The sequence below is a fragment of the Bison bison genome, unplaced genomic scaffold (assembly GCF_000754665.1).
Source record: "Bison bison bison isolate TAMUID 2011002044 unplaced genomic scaffold, Bison_UMD1.0 scf7180017864369, whole genome shotgun sequence".
Taxonomy (NCBI): domain Eukaryota; kingdom Metazoa; phylum Chordata; class Mammalia; order Artiodactyla; family Bovidae; genus Bison; species Bison bison.
The window spans coordinates 1,618,742-1,633,255 of NW_011494941.1; the positions used below are offsets into that span (position 1 = coordinate 1,618,742).

Genomic DNA, 14,514 nt, shown 5'->3' on the forward strand with positions numbered 1-14,514 from the left:
GAGTAGCTCAGGGTGCAGAAGAGGTTGGGACTACAGCCCTGCTGATCCCTCCCTCTCCTACTCTACTTTCGGTGTTGATTCCCAGCTCCCCTGTGTGGCCTTTCAGATCTCTGCTCCCAGACTGGCTCTAGCACTCACTCCTAGTCTCACCCGCCATGTGAACTCTGCTACATGACTTGTGGCATTGCCTGCTTTTCTAGTTTCCTTCTTGCCCATTGCTTCAGGTAAGGACTAGCTGCCTCAGCTGTATCCCCCACGGCCTCCACCTGGCTCCTACCTCTCCATCCTAGACCATCCTACCTCTAGCCAGGCCCACTTCCGGCCCCCAGAGCAAATTTTCATTGTTAGATTTTTTTTTTCTTCCTCCCTAAAAGCAACCTTGATACCTTACTCCTCAAGTTGCCTGTTCCTGGAAGCCAGACCAAGTTTGGTGCTTATCACTGCCCGGTCCTTGATTTTTTAATTGTTTGCCTACTCATGTGAATATCATGAAGACAGGAAGACCATCTTATTCATTTCTGCATACCAATACAATAGTAGGAGCTAGGTAGGTTTTTATTGAATGAATTAGTATTTTAATTGAAATGTCTTGGAATATGCAATCTTTAGCTTAAAGAGTGATGGGTCTCGGCTGCTGGAGAAGGAAGGATGATAAGCAGAGAAGTCACATGCCCTTGCCACTCACCTTTTATCTCATTGAGAATGTCACTGCACTTGGCCTCCGACACACCCAGCTTCAAGTAGACCAATGTTATGGCGGCGCCGATTTTAAAATCATGTTTAGCACAGTCGTGGATGTTCTTAAGAGAGTAATCTGAAGGAAGCAAGAAAAAAGGTTTATGACCTAAAATGGCAATTTGTCCTGGGCCTTTTCCTGTAGTTGATCCCTGACGCCAAACCCTTCCTGGAGGCCCACAGGGACTCAGGTGTAAATTAACGGGTGGCCAGACTAGGGACAAGAAATGCAGCAGGCAGCTCCTGGCACCAGGCCAGAGACCCCATTTGAGATCAGCATCAACTTCCCCTTTCAGCTTCTTCAGATACTCAGAGGGTTTTTGCTGCTCTCCAAAGACAGGAAGAGCTCGGAGTCACTTTCTAAAAATATGGCTTCTTATCAAGTCTCTAGGTATTGATCCAGTGAATAGAGGCTGCTGTGAGCTGTCCTCCCTTCTCTACTCTTTGATGTTGTATGAACAGTTACTTGGTCAGTTGAGATAATGTTTATGAAATGTCTGGTATAGTCCCTGGAAAAGAGAAGAACCAATTTCCCTTATTTCGTCTTCATTTCTGGACCATTTCCCATCTATTCCTCTCCAATTCTCCCCAGGGCATCTTCCCATCCTGGGCTTGCTGAAGTCTTCCATATGACATATGAGCACCTTTCTATAGCATTTGAGGTCAGGGAAAGGAGAGGAGAATAGCTTTAACACCTGGGATTGCTGGAAATATTGATGTGGATCAGTTTTCCCCAAAGCATGTTCCCTGAAACATGAATCCCATGATGATATCTCTTATATTTCTTTAAGAGCAACAATGACAAGAAACCAGGCTTCTGCAGTCGAGTCAGTGTGATAAATGTGGTATCAAAAGTGATGGAGAGGTCACTTGATTTCAGTATGCCTGTGAAACTCTCAAGTGGGATCTATTATGTTTCCACAATTTGATCATAGAACCTTTCTGTAGAAAGCAATCAGAGGAATTATGACAAGTACTTTTGAAACCTCTGGTATGGAGTACAGTACCCTTAATCTTGGCAAGACTGAGGGAGGCCACACTGACCTTAATTTACCTTATATGCCTTCTGTCCTCTTGCAAGTTCACTGGACCTATTACCGAAACCCGGCTCTGCCACTGTAACCTGGGTGACCTGGGGCAGGTCCCTTAACCTGATAAATGCCATATTGCAGGAAAGAATACGGAATTGGGAGGAAGAAATCATATCTTAGACTTGACTTTGATTACAACTAGAAAGACCTGTAATATCTGTATGGAGAATGGCCTGTGGAAGGAAAATGGGAGTTGAATATTAGTTTGGAAGCTCTGATAATCTAAGGCATTTCTGCTCAAAGTGTGGTTTAGGAACCCGCAGCTCTGGTATCACCTCAAAGCTGACTGAAAGGTGGAATCATTCTGCAATGCAGATGACTACAGAAGAAACATGGGAAAGTTCTCTTTGGGGGCATGTTAAGTTTTTGATGGTCAGCAGACATTCAAATGGAGATCTCAAAGAGGCATTTCTACATGAGCTCTTCAGTACACAGAAGAGATCCAGGATAGACATATACATGTGCACGTATAAAGCATTTAGAGCCAGGAGATTAGATGTTATTGTCTACAGGGAGTTATGTAGAAAACAGGACTGCCCAGAGAGAGGGCTGGCAGAGGAGAACCACCATCAACACATCAACAAAGGATGCTACTGCTGCTGCTGCTGCTAAGTCGCTTCAGTCGTGTCCGACTCTGTGTGACCCCAGAGACGGCAGCCCACCAGGCTCCCCCGTCCCTGGGATTCTCTAGGCAAGAACACTGGAGTGGGTTGCCATTTCCTTCTCCAATGCATGAAAGTGAAAAGTGAAAGTGAAGTCGTTCAGTCGTGTCTGACTCTTAGTGACCCCATGGACTGCAGCCCACCAGGCCCCTCCGTCCATGGGATTTTCCAGGCAAGAGTACTGGAGTGGGTTGCCATTGCCTTCTCCACAACAAAGGATGAGGAATCTGCAAATGAAACTGTGAAAGGAAAACCAGGGAGGGAGAAGGAAAACCGGGAGCATAACTTATAACCCCTCCCCCAACAAGGAATAGAAGCCTCTCTCCCTGTTAACTCATAGTTCCATGCGCCCCATCAGTAAAGACATGGTCCTCAGGCGGTGTACCTCCTCTGTCCATCGCCTCTTTGTTCATGATGAGTGTGTATTCATAAATGCCCCCAAGCACAGCCTCTGTGATGTAGTGGGTTCCAAAATCACGGAAGAGATCTCTGTACTCCCCATAGCTGTATTCCAAGGGCAGCTGCTTGACTCGCTGAAGGAATTCATGATGCAGCATGAGGTTTCTGGTTTTCAGCTTGTAATGCGCTACTTCAAGGTCAGAGCGTGCGTGCAGGAATTTGCTTTTCTAAATGAAACACCAACAAGGGAAAAGCAGACCTTTAAAGTTAGAAATCTGGAACGAGAAGATGAACTTTGCAAATATCATCCAATGTTCTGGCCAGGGGTCATCACTCATGATTCCTTGAGGAGACCTGAGGGAAGACGGCCCCTTTGACAAGCCTTCATTTTTTCAGAAATATTCTGATGTCCTTTTTGGCTTGGAAGAGCTTGCTCTTTGCTCACTTCCTTACAATGGCAAATAAGCAAGGAGAAGGAAGGGAAGCAGCAGCAGACAGGGCAGGCAGCAGCGGGTGCCTGTGCTGCTTTCCAAGGGGAGACGGGGTGTGCTGACCGCCAAAGGCAACATCTTGGTTGATGCTTCTTTTGTTAAAGAGAGGAAGTGTTACTCAGTGGTGCCTGACTCACTGAAACTCCGTGGACTGTATATAGCCTGCCAGGCTCCTCTGTCCATGGAATTCTCCAGGCACAATACTGGAGTGGGTAGCCATTCCGTTCTCCAGGGGAGAAGGGAAACTTCCTGACCCAGGGATTGAACCCAAGTCTCCTGCATTGCAGGCAGATTCTTTACCATCTGAGCCACCAGGAAAGCCTCTTTTAAAGAGAAAAACTGTTTATTCAGGGAGCTATACACTGCACAGGCAGAGTGTGGGCCATCTTGGAAGGCAAGAGAAGCCATGGGAAAAACACACTCCATAGACAAAGGATGGGCTATCTCAGAAGGTGAGAGGGGGCAGTTGATGCTGTTTAAACTGAAGAAAAGGCACTCTAGAAAGAGTAAAAGCGATGCTTTAGGAAGGCTGGACACTGCAGTGCATGGCAAGGGTCAGCAGACCACAGCCTGCACACAGGACGTGGCATCTGGTTTTGCAATCCCGTTTCATTGCAATGCAGCCATGCCCACATATCTGTTCATTGTTCATCACTGCTGTCAGCCTATGATGGCAGAGCTCTGTGGTTGCTACAGAGACGCTGCAGCCTTGCAAAGCCTGAAATATTTACTCTCTGGCCCTTTAGAGAACAAGTTTGGTGACCCCTGGTGTGTGGAAGAGACTGAAAGATGGCAATGCTAGATGAAGGGCAAACATCCAGATTGTTGATATAACCTGAGACGAGGTGTTCCTACACTGCGGTGAAGGCTGAGGAAAAGGTGAATGAGTAGGAAATGCACATTCCTCCTGCATCTTAAAACTCTTACCCAGCTTGACCTGTCAGCTCTGTAAGTCATGCCACCTCTGCTCCCTGCCCTGCTCCCCCACCCTAGTCCTGCCACAGCCATCCATGACTCCTTCTTCCTCATCTTTCCAACTTTGCAGCTGCTAGATGCTCTGTTCATGGTCTTTCTAAATATTTTAGGTTTCCTCTCCTGCTTGGGTTATGACAAAAGCTTTCCCACTGATCTCCCTTCTCCCTCTAGCTGCCCTCAGTGCTCCAATGAGAGTTGATGTCCTAAAACTATTAATACCATTAAATGCCACTCTGTGCTTAAAACAAAACCCAGTCGGCCTCTCCATTGCCCAAGAATAAAATCAACTCCATTACTCTGAAGGTAAGAATGTCATGATCTGTCCCCAAATAGCCTCCTGGCTTCAGCTTTTACAACCATGAAATCCACCCTCCTCCATACTGTACTTTTCTCTAATACCTACATGATACCTCAATATCCATCTAAAATCTTACTTTCCCCCACATCTGTCATTCTCTCTCATAATATAATTTTGCACATGTTCCTTCTGCCAGACATGCTCTTCCCTCTCTTTTCTGCCTGGCACACACCTCATATTTAAAATTTCTGCTTAGCTGGGCTTTCTATGTAGTGGCACCCTTGAACTTCCCTGACTCTCCACCTCCCAGGACTGCATTGCACGTTGCTTATCTTTCCTTTATAGAATAAACCATGCAGTATTGGGCTTTCCCAGTGGCTCAATGGTAAAGAATCGACCAGCAACACAGGAACCACAGGAGACATGGTTTCAATCCCTGGGTCGGGAAGATCCCCTGAAGGAGGGCATGGCAACCCACTCCAGTATTCTTGCCTGGAGAATATCATGAACAGAGGAGCCTGGTGGGCTACAGTCCATGGAGCTGCAAAGAGTCAGACACAACTGAAGTGACTTAGCGTGCACACACACACACATGCTGTATTACAACTGATGTCAAAATCAGGACCGTTATCTGCATACATGTTTGTTGCTCCTACTAGACTGTGAACTTGAAGGCAAGAATTGTGCTGTACTTGTCTCTAGATTCCAAGTATCTAGATTAGTACCTAGCATGAGGTAACATTATGTAACTGGCTGTTTAAATCAGGGAGCTGGGAGGGAAGGGGAGAGAGACGGAGAGACAAAAGGAGACGAGGATGATACCCCTCTCTTTCCCTCTAACAAGACAAGTTCCTTTATAATCAGTCCTGTCCTTCATCACTATATTTTAGTCTTGAGCACTTATCAAGTGCCATCCTGAACCTAAAGATGAAAGAAACAGCCTCTGTGCCCGAGCTGCTCACAGCTGAGAAGATGAAGAAAAACAACCAGAGACGATTACAGTCTAATTCATGTTTATGGCTCATTTTCTGCTGGTTGGTAATTTGGCAGCAGAACTTAAGCCCCTCACCATTCCTTTTTTCTCACATAAATCACTGTGGACTTTTAATTTCCTCCATGTTCCTCTCAGGTTAGTTTTCTACAACATCACGCCCATGCGGCCAACTCTCAGTGACCAGGGAATAAATACACCTGGTCCTTTCTGGAATCCAAGGTTTTCCAAGCCCTCATGTCACCTTACTTCCCATTCCAACTGCTCCGCTTCCACTAAGTCACGGGCTTTGACCTTCACCTTATAGGCAATAGGGAACAGGTGATATGACCAGGTTAGTATCAGAAAAGCATTTTTCTGGCAGCACATACATTTGAAGGGGAAAACTGAAAGACAGGAGGCTCATTAGGAGGGCTGGAGCCAGAGGTGAAAGGGCCTAGGCTAGAGAAGATGTAATTAGAGTTTGATTAACAAATATTGGATAGCCATAACTTAGTCGGTAAAGAATTCGCCTGCAATGCAGAAGACCTGGGTTTGATTCCTGGGTCCAAATGATCCCCTGGAGAAGGAAATGGCAACCCACTCTAGTATTCTTGCTTGGGAAATCCCATGGACAGAGGAGTCTGGTGGGCTACAGTCCATGGGGTTACAAGAGTGTCTGACATGACTTAGCGACTAAACCACCACCACCGAGACATGGAAACAGCCTAATGTCCATCAACAGATAAATGGACAGAGAAGACGTGGCACATATACAGTGGAATGCTGCTCAGCCAGAAAGAGAACAAAATAATGCCATTTGTAACAACACGGCTGAACCTAGAGACTATCATACTAAGTGAAATAAGTCAAACAGAGAAAGGCAAGTACCATATAATATCACTTATATGTGAAATTTAATATATATATGTATTAGGACTGAACCTAGGACTGAACCACTTTTTTGTAGAGCAGAAATTAATACAACATTGTAAATCAACTAGACTTCAGTAAAAAAGTGAAGAAATATTGATGAGTGAAGGATCTGGTGGCCAACAGAGGTGGGCTTCCCAGGTGGTGCTAATGGTAAAGAACCTGCCTGTCAACGCAGGAGACAGAGAGACATGGGTTCAGTCCCTGGATCAGAAAGATCCCCTGGTGGAGGGTATGGCAATCCACCCTAACATTCTTGCCTGGAGAATCCCATGGACAGAGGAGGCTGGCTGGCTACAGTTCATAGGATCACAAAGAGTCAGACACCACTGAAGTGATTTAGCACAAGCCACAAGCCACATGTGGGAATAAAGAGAAAACAGAACCAAATATGACTCAGATATTCTTAGCCTCGAAAGGCAGAAGGAAAAGAATGCTATTTAACATAGAGAGCTTGGGAAGAGGAACTTGCTTTGGAGTGTCCACAAAGCATCGGGGTAATGATACCCAGAAGAGAGGGTGGTGCAGGTCTGAGCTTCCCAGAAAGGGCAGAAGTGGTGGCAAAGGCTCATGCTTGCCCTGGCAGAGGAGCAGGGTGAGTAGAAAAGGACACTTAGGGTGGGTGGCTATAGAGGAAGAAGAAAAGATGACCAAAAATTAAATAGAGAACAAGTGGGGCTGTTAGAAACCAGGAAGAAAACTAACTGATAAGGAGCAGAAAGCAACCATGAGAAACAGGAATGTGACTCCATCAACAGCTCAAAGAAGCTGGAGATGAGGTCTTGGATAACATTCTGGAAAGGAATTTCAGCTGAAGGTTTAGAATAGAAGTCAAGTTGCTGGGAGTCGAAAAGTCTCCAGAAATAATTTAGTTTTGGCAAAACTATGCTCCTTAGTTTAATAAAAACCAAGTGAAAAGCTTATTAGTAAATAAGAGTACAAAAAAAAAAATAAGAAAAGAAAATGAGAGTACACAGAGAGCTATATTCGCTATCCTATGATAAACCACAATGGAAAAGAATGTGTATATATATGTATATCTGAATTACTTGGCTGCAACAGAAAGCACACTGTGCATCAACTATACTTCAATAAAAATATTAAAACTGAAAAAATAACACAACACTGTAAATCAACTATACTCCAATAAAACTAAAACAATTTAAAAATAAACAACGCCATACTAAAAAAGTAGAGTAAATAATTATAGACGGCCACCACTGGCTGATCTTTCTGAAAAGTAAAGTTAATGTAAGACCAAGGTATTTTTTGTGAAAAGCTTTTCAATGTAACAAATATAATTGGTTGTCAGGACTAATAGCAACACGGTATACAGACATCCGTGGATATGAAAATTCAAATGAATACATAGGAATGGAAAAGCAAGCAAAGGGTACCTACCGTATGAGAGAATCGTTTGATCCTGCTAATAAAATGTTGGCCAATATTACTCATGCTGCTGTAGCCAAGTTCAAATATTCCAGCAATTTTGAAACCCAAGCTGAAACTAGACTTGCTAATTGCCGTCCCTGTGACGTTATGTTCGAAATCTGAGTACGATTCATATTCTGTCAAAGTAAAGTCATATTTGCCTTGGGTCTGAAGGAAGAAAAAAACAAATGTTCCATATGTCATTTGACTCACATGAGTTCAATTCAAATCAACCGACACACACTGTACTCTTACTATGTTGCAGGTATTACACTAAGTACATTGGATGCAAAAATCTCAGAGGCACCCACACCTCCACTCCCAGGGCTCTTGATCCAGCAGGAGAAACAGATGAGCCCAACACGGTGAGCAGACACTCAGAGGTGGGTGCTTGATTTGGGTTTTGATGGGCAGAAACGCAGGAGAACATTCTAGGCTGTGGACTTGGGTGCAGGCAGAAACGTGAAGGTACGAGAGGGCAGGGTGGGGCCAGAAACTGCAGGGGGTTGAAAATGCGAGTGTGGTTGTACCAGAAGAAACAAGAGAGAGGAGAAGACAGCGTCCATGAGAGAGTGAGAAAGTGGGCTGGCATCCAGATTCTGGGGCTCTGGGATGACTTGCCGAAAAGCCAACAGAGGCAGTGGCTGAGCACCAGGAAACTCATGACAGGACAGAACAGCAGTTGGGTTGGAAGGGATGGATTTGGGGTCAGAGAGGCAAACCCGTGCAGACGAGGAGCTCAGTGGCAGCTCATGAGGGGCTGGTGAAAGGTCTTGGGATGGGGTATGGGGGTGGGCAGATGCAGGGACAGAACAGCAAAAAGCCTTTGCGAACTTAGAGGAGCTGTTTGCTCAAAAATTGGTGCTCGTGGTGCTGTGCACAGGGAAGTATCTAGGGTGCTGCCTCGGTGGCCCCCAAGTGACCAGCCCCAAAGTGTCTCCATCCCCATCCACTGGCTTCTGGAGGCTTGCAGTCCCCCATAACAGCTCAGCTTCTGAGGAAGAAAAGCAGACGTGATTCCAAACATGGTCTGGAGTGAGAGCCCTAAGGCGGAGTGCACCATTTTCTCACTGGGTAACCCTGGACATTGGGCTTCACCTCTCTGTGCCTCAGTTTCTTCCTGTATAAAATGGAAACAGTAACAGTTCCTGCCAGCGGGCTTGTTCTGAGGTTGAGTCTGTATGGGTAAAACACTGCACAGTGCCTGCCATGTGCTCCAAACACAGCTACAGAGAGAGGAGACTCCGAGCTACATAGCCGGCCTGGGTTACCAGGAGAGGAACGTCTGCTCTGAGATTCTCCTTTGAAAGTGGAGGCCACGTATGGCAAAACCACTACAATATGGTAATTAACCTTCAATTAAAATAAATAAATTTATATTTAAAAAAAAATAGAGATACCAAAAAAAAAAAAGTGGGGGTCAGAGGGATGGTGCTGGTCAACACGGGGGAGGGTGTATTTATCCCAAGACTCATTTTGTAATTTTTAGCCAGTAACTGTATGGGGGTGTGGAAGGGACCAGGAAGGAAGAGAAAGGAGAGGTAGCAGCTTAACGTTCAGGACTATACCATTTTATTTTATCTTATTTTAAAATTTTTGTTGATGTATTTATGTATGTATTTGGCTGCAGCAGGTCTTAGTTGCAGCTTATGGGGTCTAGTTCCCTGACCAGGGATTGAACCCAGGCCTCCTACATTGGAAATGCAAGTCTTAGCCATTGGACCACCAGGGAAATCCTAGGACTGCACAATTTTAGACATGAAAACTACCAACCTGGTCATCCAGTCCTGTCCTCTCATTTTACACATGAGGAAACAGGTCAAGAACAGAGCAAGAATTTAGCCTAAAGTTGGTCATCCAGTCCAGTCCTCTCATTTTACACATGAGGAAACAGGTCAAGAACAGAGCAAGAATTTAGCCTAAAGTACACCGGGGTCCTGGGGTACACCCAGATTTTCCCCGTCTGCCTTACGTGTGCATTATGCAGTGACATAGTCTACTCTGAACCCCACTCCCTGTGAGATTGCTTTTAAGTCTGTGTTAATAACACAGGCTTATCTTGGCAGAACATTTTATAACTTACAGAAATGCTTAGAACAATGCCTGGTTCTAATAGGCAAGGATTTGATAATAACAGAAGTTGATTCCTGTTGTCTGGCTGTCTCTGGTTGCTAGGATTCTTGCATGACTATCGTGATGTCTCTAGTATCACCGGGCATCTGGGACATTTACATCTTTGCCACTCAACTGACTACATTCATTCAAATCATTGACTGACCAGTGATTCCAGTCATGAGGTTAAGTTGCTTGGGTCACTTCCTACCCCACTGATGTAATTCTTTGGGGCTTCCCTGGTGGCTCAGATGGTAAAGGATCCACCTGCAATGCAGGAGACCCAGGTTCAATCCCTGGGTCAGAAGTTCCCCTGAAGAAGGGAATGGCAACCCATTCCAGTATTTTTGCCTGGAGAATTCCATGGACAGAGGAGCCTGGTAGGCTACAGTTCATGGGGTCGAAAAAGAGTGGGACATAACTGAGCGACTACACACACACACACACACACACACACACACAAAATGTCTGGATGAACTCTGGAAGTCTAGCTGGCAAGTCCCAGCTGTGATACCCATGTTTATATATGAAAGTCTATGAAATTTTTCAAAGGCAAAATAAAGGACCTACAGTGTCTGCATTTGCTTTTGATCCAAATGTGAAACTGAAGCTATCAGTTATAAATAAGAAGGCAAAAAGAGCCTTTTTTCATTAAAAAAAAAAAAAAACTTCCTGAGACTCACAATTAAACCAGGTATTGTGTGTGTGCTAAGCCTTTACACTCACTTATCCCCTCTGTGCAGGTAGAACCTTTAAAATCCCAATTTAAAGATAGGAAAATGGAGGCTCAGAGTATATAGATGGTAAGTTGCAAAGACATCTATGAGACTCTAAATCCTAAGCTGTGCTTGTCTCTTTATGGCAGTTTTTGTTATTGTCGTTGGTATAATTATGCTACTACATATCTGCACTGCCTCTACTATACAGCGTAGGTTGGCCTCACCGCTGTGTCTGGAGGAAGCAACCACCCATTTTACATATGAAGAACTGAAGCTCAGAGAGAAAAGGCGAAGCATCTGAGCTGCCCCAGCAGGGGGCTGCTGACCTGGTCCAGACCCAAGCTTCTGGCTCCTCTGCCAGTGTCCTTGCCATGGCCCTGGCTGGCACATACCTGTGGAATGAAGTTTTCCACGTTGTATGGCTTCCGAAACCTCGTGTTGAGTATGTAATGTGGGGAGCACAGACCGGCATAATACCTATGATCTAGAACTGGGCCCTCCAAGTTGTTTGTGAACAAATTAATCCTGCAGGGAAGAAGAGGCAGAAAAGGGGGTGAGGTGAGTATATAATCCCAACTGGTGGACCTACTAAAGGACACCCAAATTCCTGGGCACAGCACACATGGTCCTCAGTATCTGTTGAGGCTTTATCCCCTGCCACTCCCAGCCACCACCACAAAGCCTGTCCCCTACTACATGGAGATGTTCTCTCTCCAGTCTGTTTTGCTCTTTCTCTTCTTGGTAAGGGCTGTTCCCTATGCCTAAATACCCTTCTAGCCACTCATCGCTTGCTTAGTTGCTCAGTTGTGTCCAACTCTTTGTGACCCCATGGACTGTAGACCACCAGGCTCCTCTGACCACAGGATTTATTGGGCAAGAATACTGGAGTGGGTTGCCATGCCCTCCTCCAGGAGATCTTCCTGACCTAGGGATCGAACCTGATTCTCCCTGCATTGGCAGGAGGATTCTTTACCGCTGAGCCACCAGGGAAGCCGTACTCACTCCTTTATCTCTTACTTATCTTTCTAGACTAAGTTCTTTTGTTGTACTAAGCTGCAAGGAGATCCAACCAGTCCATCCTAAAGGAGATCAGTCCTGGGTGTTCATTGGAAGGACTGATGCTGAAGCTGAAACTCCAATACTTTGGCCACCTCATGCGAAGAGTTGACTCACTGGAAAAGACCCTGATGCTCGGAGGGGTTAGGGGCAGGAGGAGAAGGGGACCACAGGATGAGATGGCTGGATGGCCTCACCGACTCGATGGACACGAGTTTGAGTGAACTCCGGGAGTTGGTGATGGACAGGGAGTCCTGGCGTGCTGCGATTCACGGGGTCGCAAAGAGTCGGACACGACTGAGCGACTGCACTGAACTGAACTGACCTGTACTAAGCCGCATCAGAGGCCCTTACTAGATCCCATGCTTGCCCCATCCATACATTTATTGTTCTGCACCTACTGTAGTTACCTTACAAGAATGGTCTACATGGGGGGTGATGAGCCAACGTGCTGGCATTCACAGGTTATGTGACCTCAGGCATACCGGTTAGCCTCTGTACCTAGGTCTCCTTATCTATAAAATGAGAACAAAGAAAACCCTATCTCTTGGAGTGCCTGTGAGGATTACATGTATCCATATTTACTAAGTGCTTAGAACATGGCTTGTTCTGGGATAAAGACTTATTATTATTTACCTGTCATCTCCCCAAGCGGAGAAGGCAATGGCACCCCACTCCAGTACTCTTGCCTGGAAAATCTCATGGACGGAGGAGCCTGGTGGGCTGCCATCTCTGGGGTCGCACAGAGTCGGACACGACTGAAGCGACTTAGTAGCAGCAGCAGCAGCATCTCCCCAAGATTCTGTGCTCCTTAGATATGGTGGTTTTCCTTTTAATTTCTGTATGCCTCCTATCACAAGACACTAAATTAATTCCAATTTACTGAGTTTCTAACTGGAAACAGGCACAGTCACGGATGGCTCAGGACATCACCTTATGTAGTGTCCCTAAAGCCCTGGGTAGTAGATGTCATTATGTCCATTTAGAAAGGATGAAAACCTCATCTCTACCTCAACATTATTATTTCTCACCACCTCCTAAGGCAAGCCTCCATTTCCTGACCTGCTTTGACTATGACTGACAGCTCTGTTTCTTTTGTTAAAAGGAGTTCCGTCTCCTTTCAGCTTCTGCCTATTGGTCTGCTCTGCTCCTGCCAGAATCATTTCAGGCTGTCTTTCCTGCAATAGGGTTTCATGTAGCATAATAATGTATATTCATTTATTTTCTTTAATACCATAATAATCAATTGCACATGTTGGTTCAATGAATCCATAGGTATTATTACTATACTCATTTAACAGATGAAGAAAGTAAGACACAGAGAGGGCAACTGACCTGCCCAGCAGCTGGTAGGGCCAGGACTCCAAGTCTGAGCGTCTAAGTCTAGTCAAGAGCAGAGTCTGCTTTCTTCCCACCACATATTTTGCCTCTCATGTGTTAGCTTATTACTACGGCATTAGCTTATTTATCCCTCACAGACCTGAAAAGAAGGGTGTGACTGACTTCTGTCTACGAATGACAAAACTAAAGCACGAAAGCCATCCCTCTGCCCCTCTTGCAGGGTCCAGCTCCTTCTGCTGCTGGCTCTGTCTGTCCACTGCCACCCTCATTGACCTGTGACCCCCCAGGAGCTCTAACTTCCCAGACCTCAGTGTCCTCATCAAGGAGATGGGGCTTATCATCGCTAGTGTCTAAGGCGGTCCTGGGAGGAGGTCTTCCCCACACGAGGAGGCTGTGTCTCTAACAGCAACCTTTCAGGATGGAGACCTGATGTTTGCTTAGGAAGGAGGAGAATGCCATCCAGGGCCTCTCTGCTTCCCACACTGCGTCACATATGCTGATTTGTGAGGAGAGGCCCTGACTTTTCCCCTAGAGGCTGAGAGGCTGCACAGCACAGCAGGAAAGGAGGCTGAGTGCCAGGCCAGTCAGCCCCTTTTGATCCCTCACCTGCCCGGAGGATTTAACCAACTGAGAGCCCCCAGACTAACTGCACACAGGCTGCCGGCAGAGCCATGCTGGAAATGCACTCCTGCACTGACCAGTCACTTGGTGGCCTCTGCTCTGCGCCGGCCTCTCTTGCTGAGGCCTCGGGACAGAGAAACAGATAAAGCCCCCTGGCAGTTGTCAATAGCATTCAAAGGTAATGCTTAGAAAGTACCTGACATGGGCACAGAGCAGGAATCAAATAACTCTTCACCCAGCCCTCGTGTGGAGCTGCCGTGCACCACCCCCCCCCACCCCCACAGCTCTCTCCTCAGTGCTCCCTCCCTGCAGTCACATCTGGTCCATCTGGCCATGGCACGTGGTCCCAGAGCCCCCGGGTCTGTTGTCAGGAAGCAGCTGCGAGCGTCTGCTAACACACCAGCCTTTTCCAGAAGGGAACAGAGGAGCCACTCTGTCTACTGTTCCCTCCCTCTCTCTTCTCCAGATCACATTTACTTGTATGTTCTCCCCACTCCACAACAGAAAAAGGTAACTTACCCACTGGCCAGGCTGCCAATGGCCCAGTATTGCTCCATTTCCTGCTGACATTTTTTATAAGTCTTTCTACAGTTCGCCTCATCTGACTGGTCTCCACAGTCATTGTCCCCATTGCAAAGAAGTCTTCGGTTTATGCACCTCCCTGGGAAGGAGAAATGGGG

General features: G+C 46.2%; 1 protein-coding gene across 1 annotated transcript in view; it reads right to left on the minus strand.

The window, feature by feature from the left end:
- C8B (complement component 8, beta polypeptide) overlaps nucleotides 1-14,514 on the minus strand; it is a 43,651-nt gene that overhangs the window by 16,245 nt on the left and 12,892 nt on the right. The window contains exons 4-8 of the mRNA XM_010855869.1: nucleotides 14,354-14,495; nucleotides 11,209-11,341; nucleotides 7,956-8,153; nucleotides 2,874-3,114; nucleotides 686-814 (exon numbers count right to left, since the gene is read on the minus strand). Of these exons, the coding sequence (XP_010854171.1) occupies nucleotides 686-814; nucleotides 2,874-3,114; nucleotides 7,956-8,153; nucleotides 11,209-11,341; nucleotides 14,354-14,495 (843 nt within the window). The remainder of the gene's footprint in view (nucleotides 1-685; nucleotides 815-2,873; nucleotides 3,115-7,955; nucleotides 8,154-11,208; nucleotides 11,342-14,353; nucleotides 14,496-14,514) is intronic.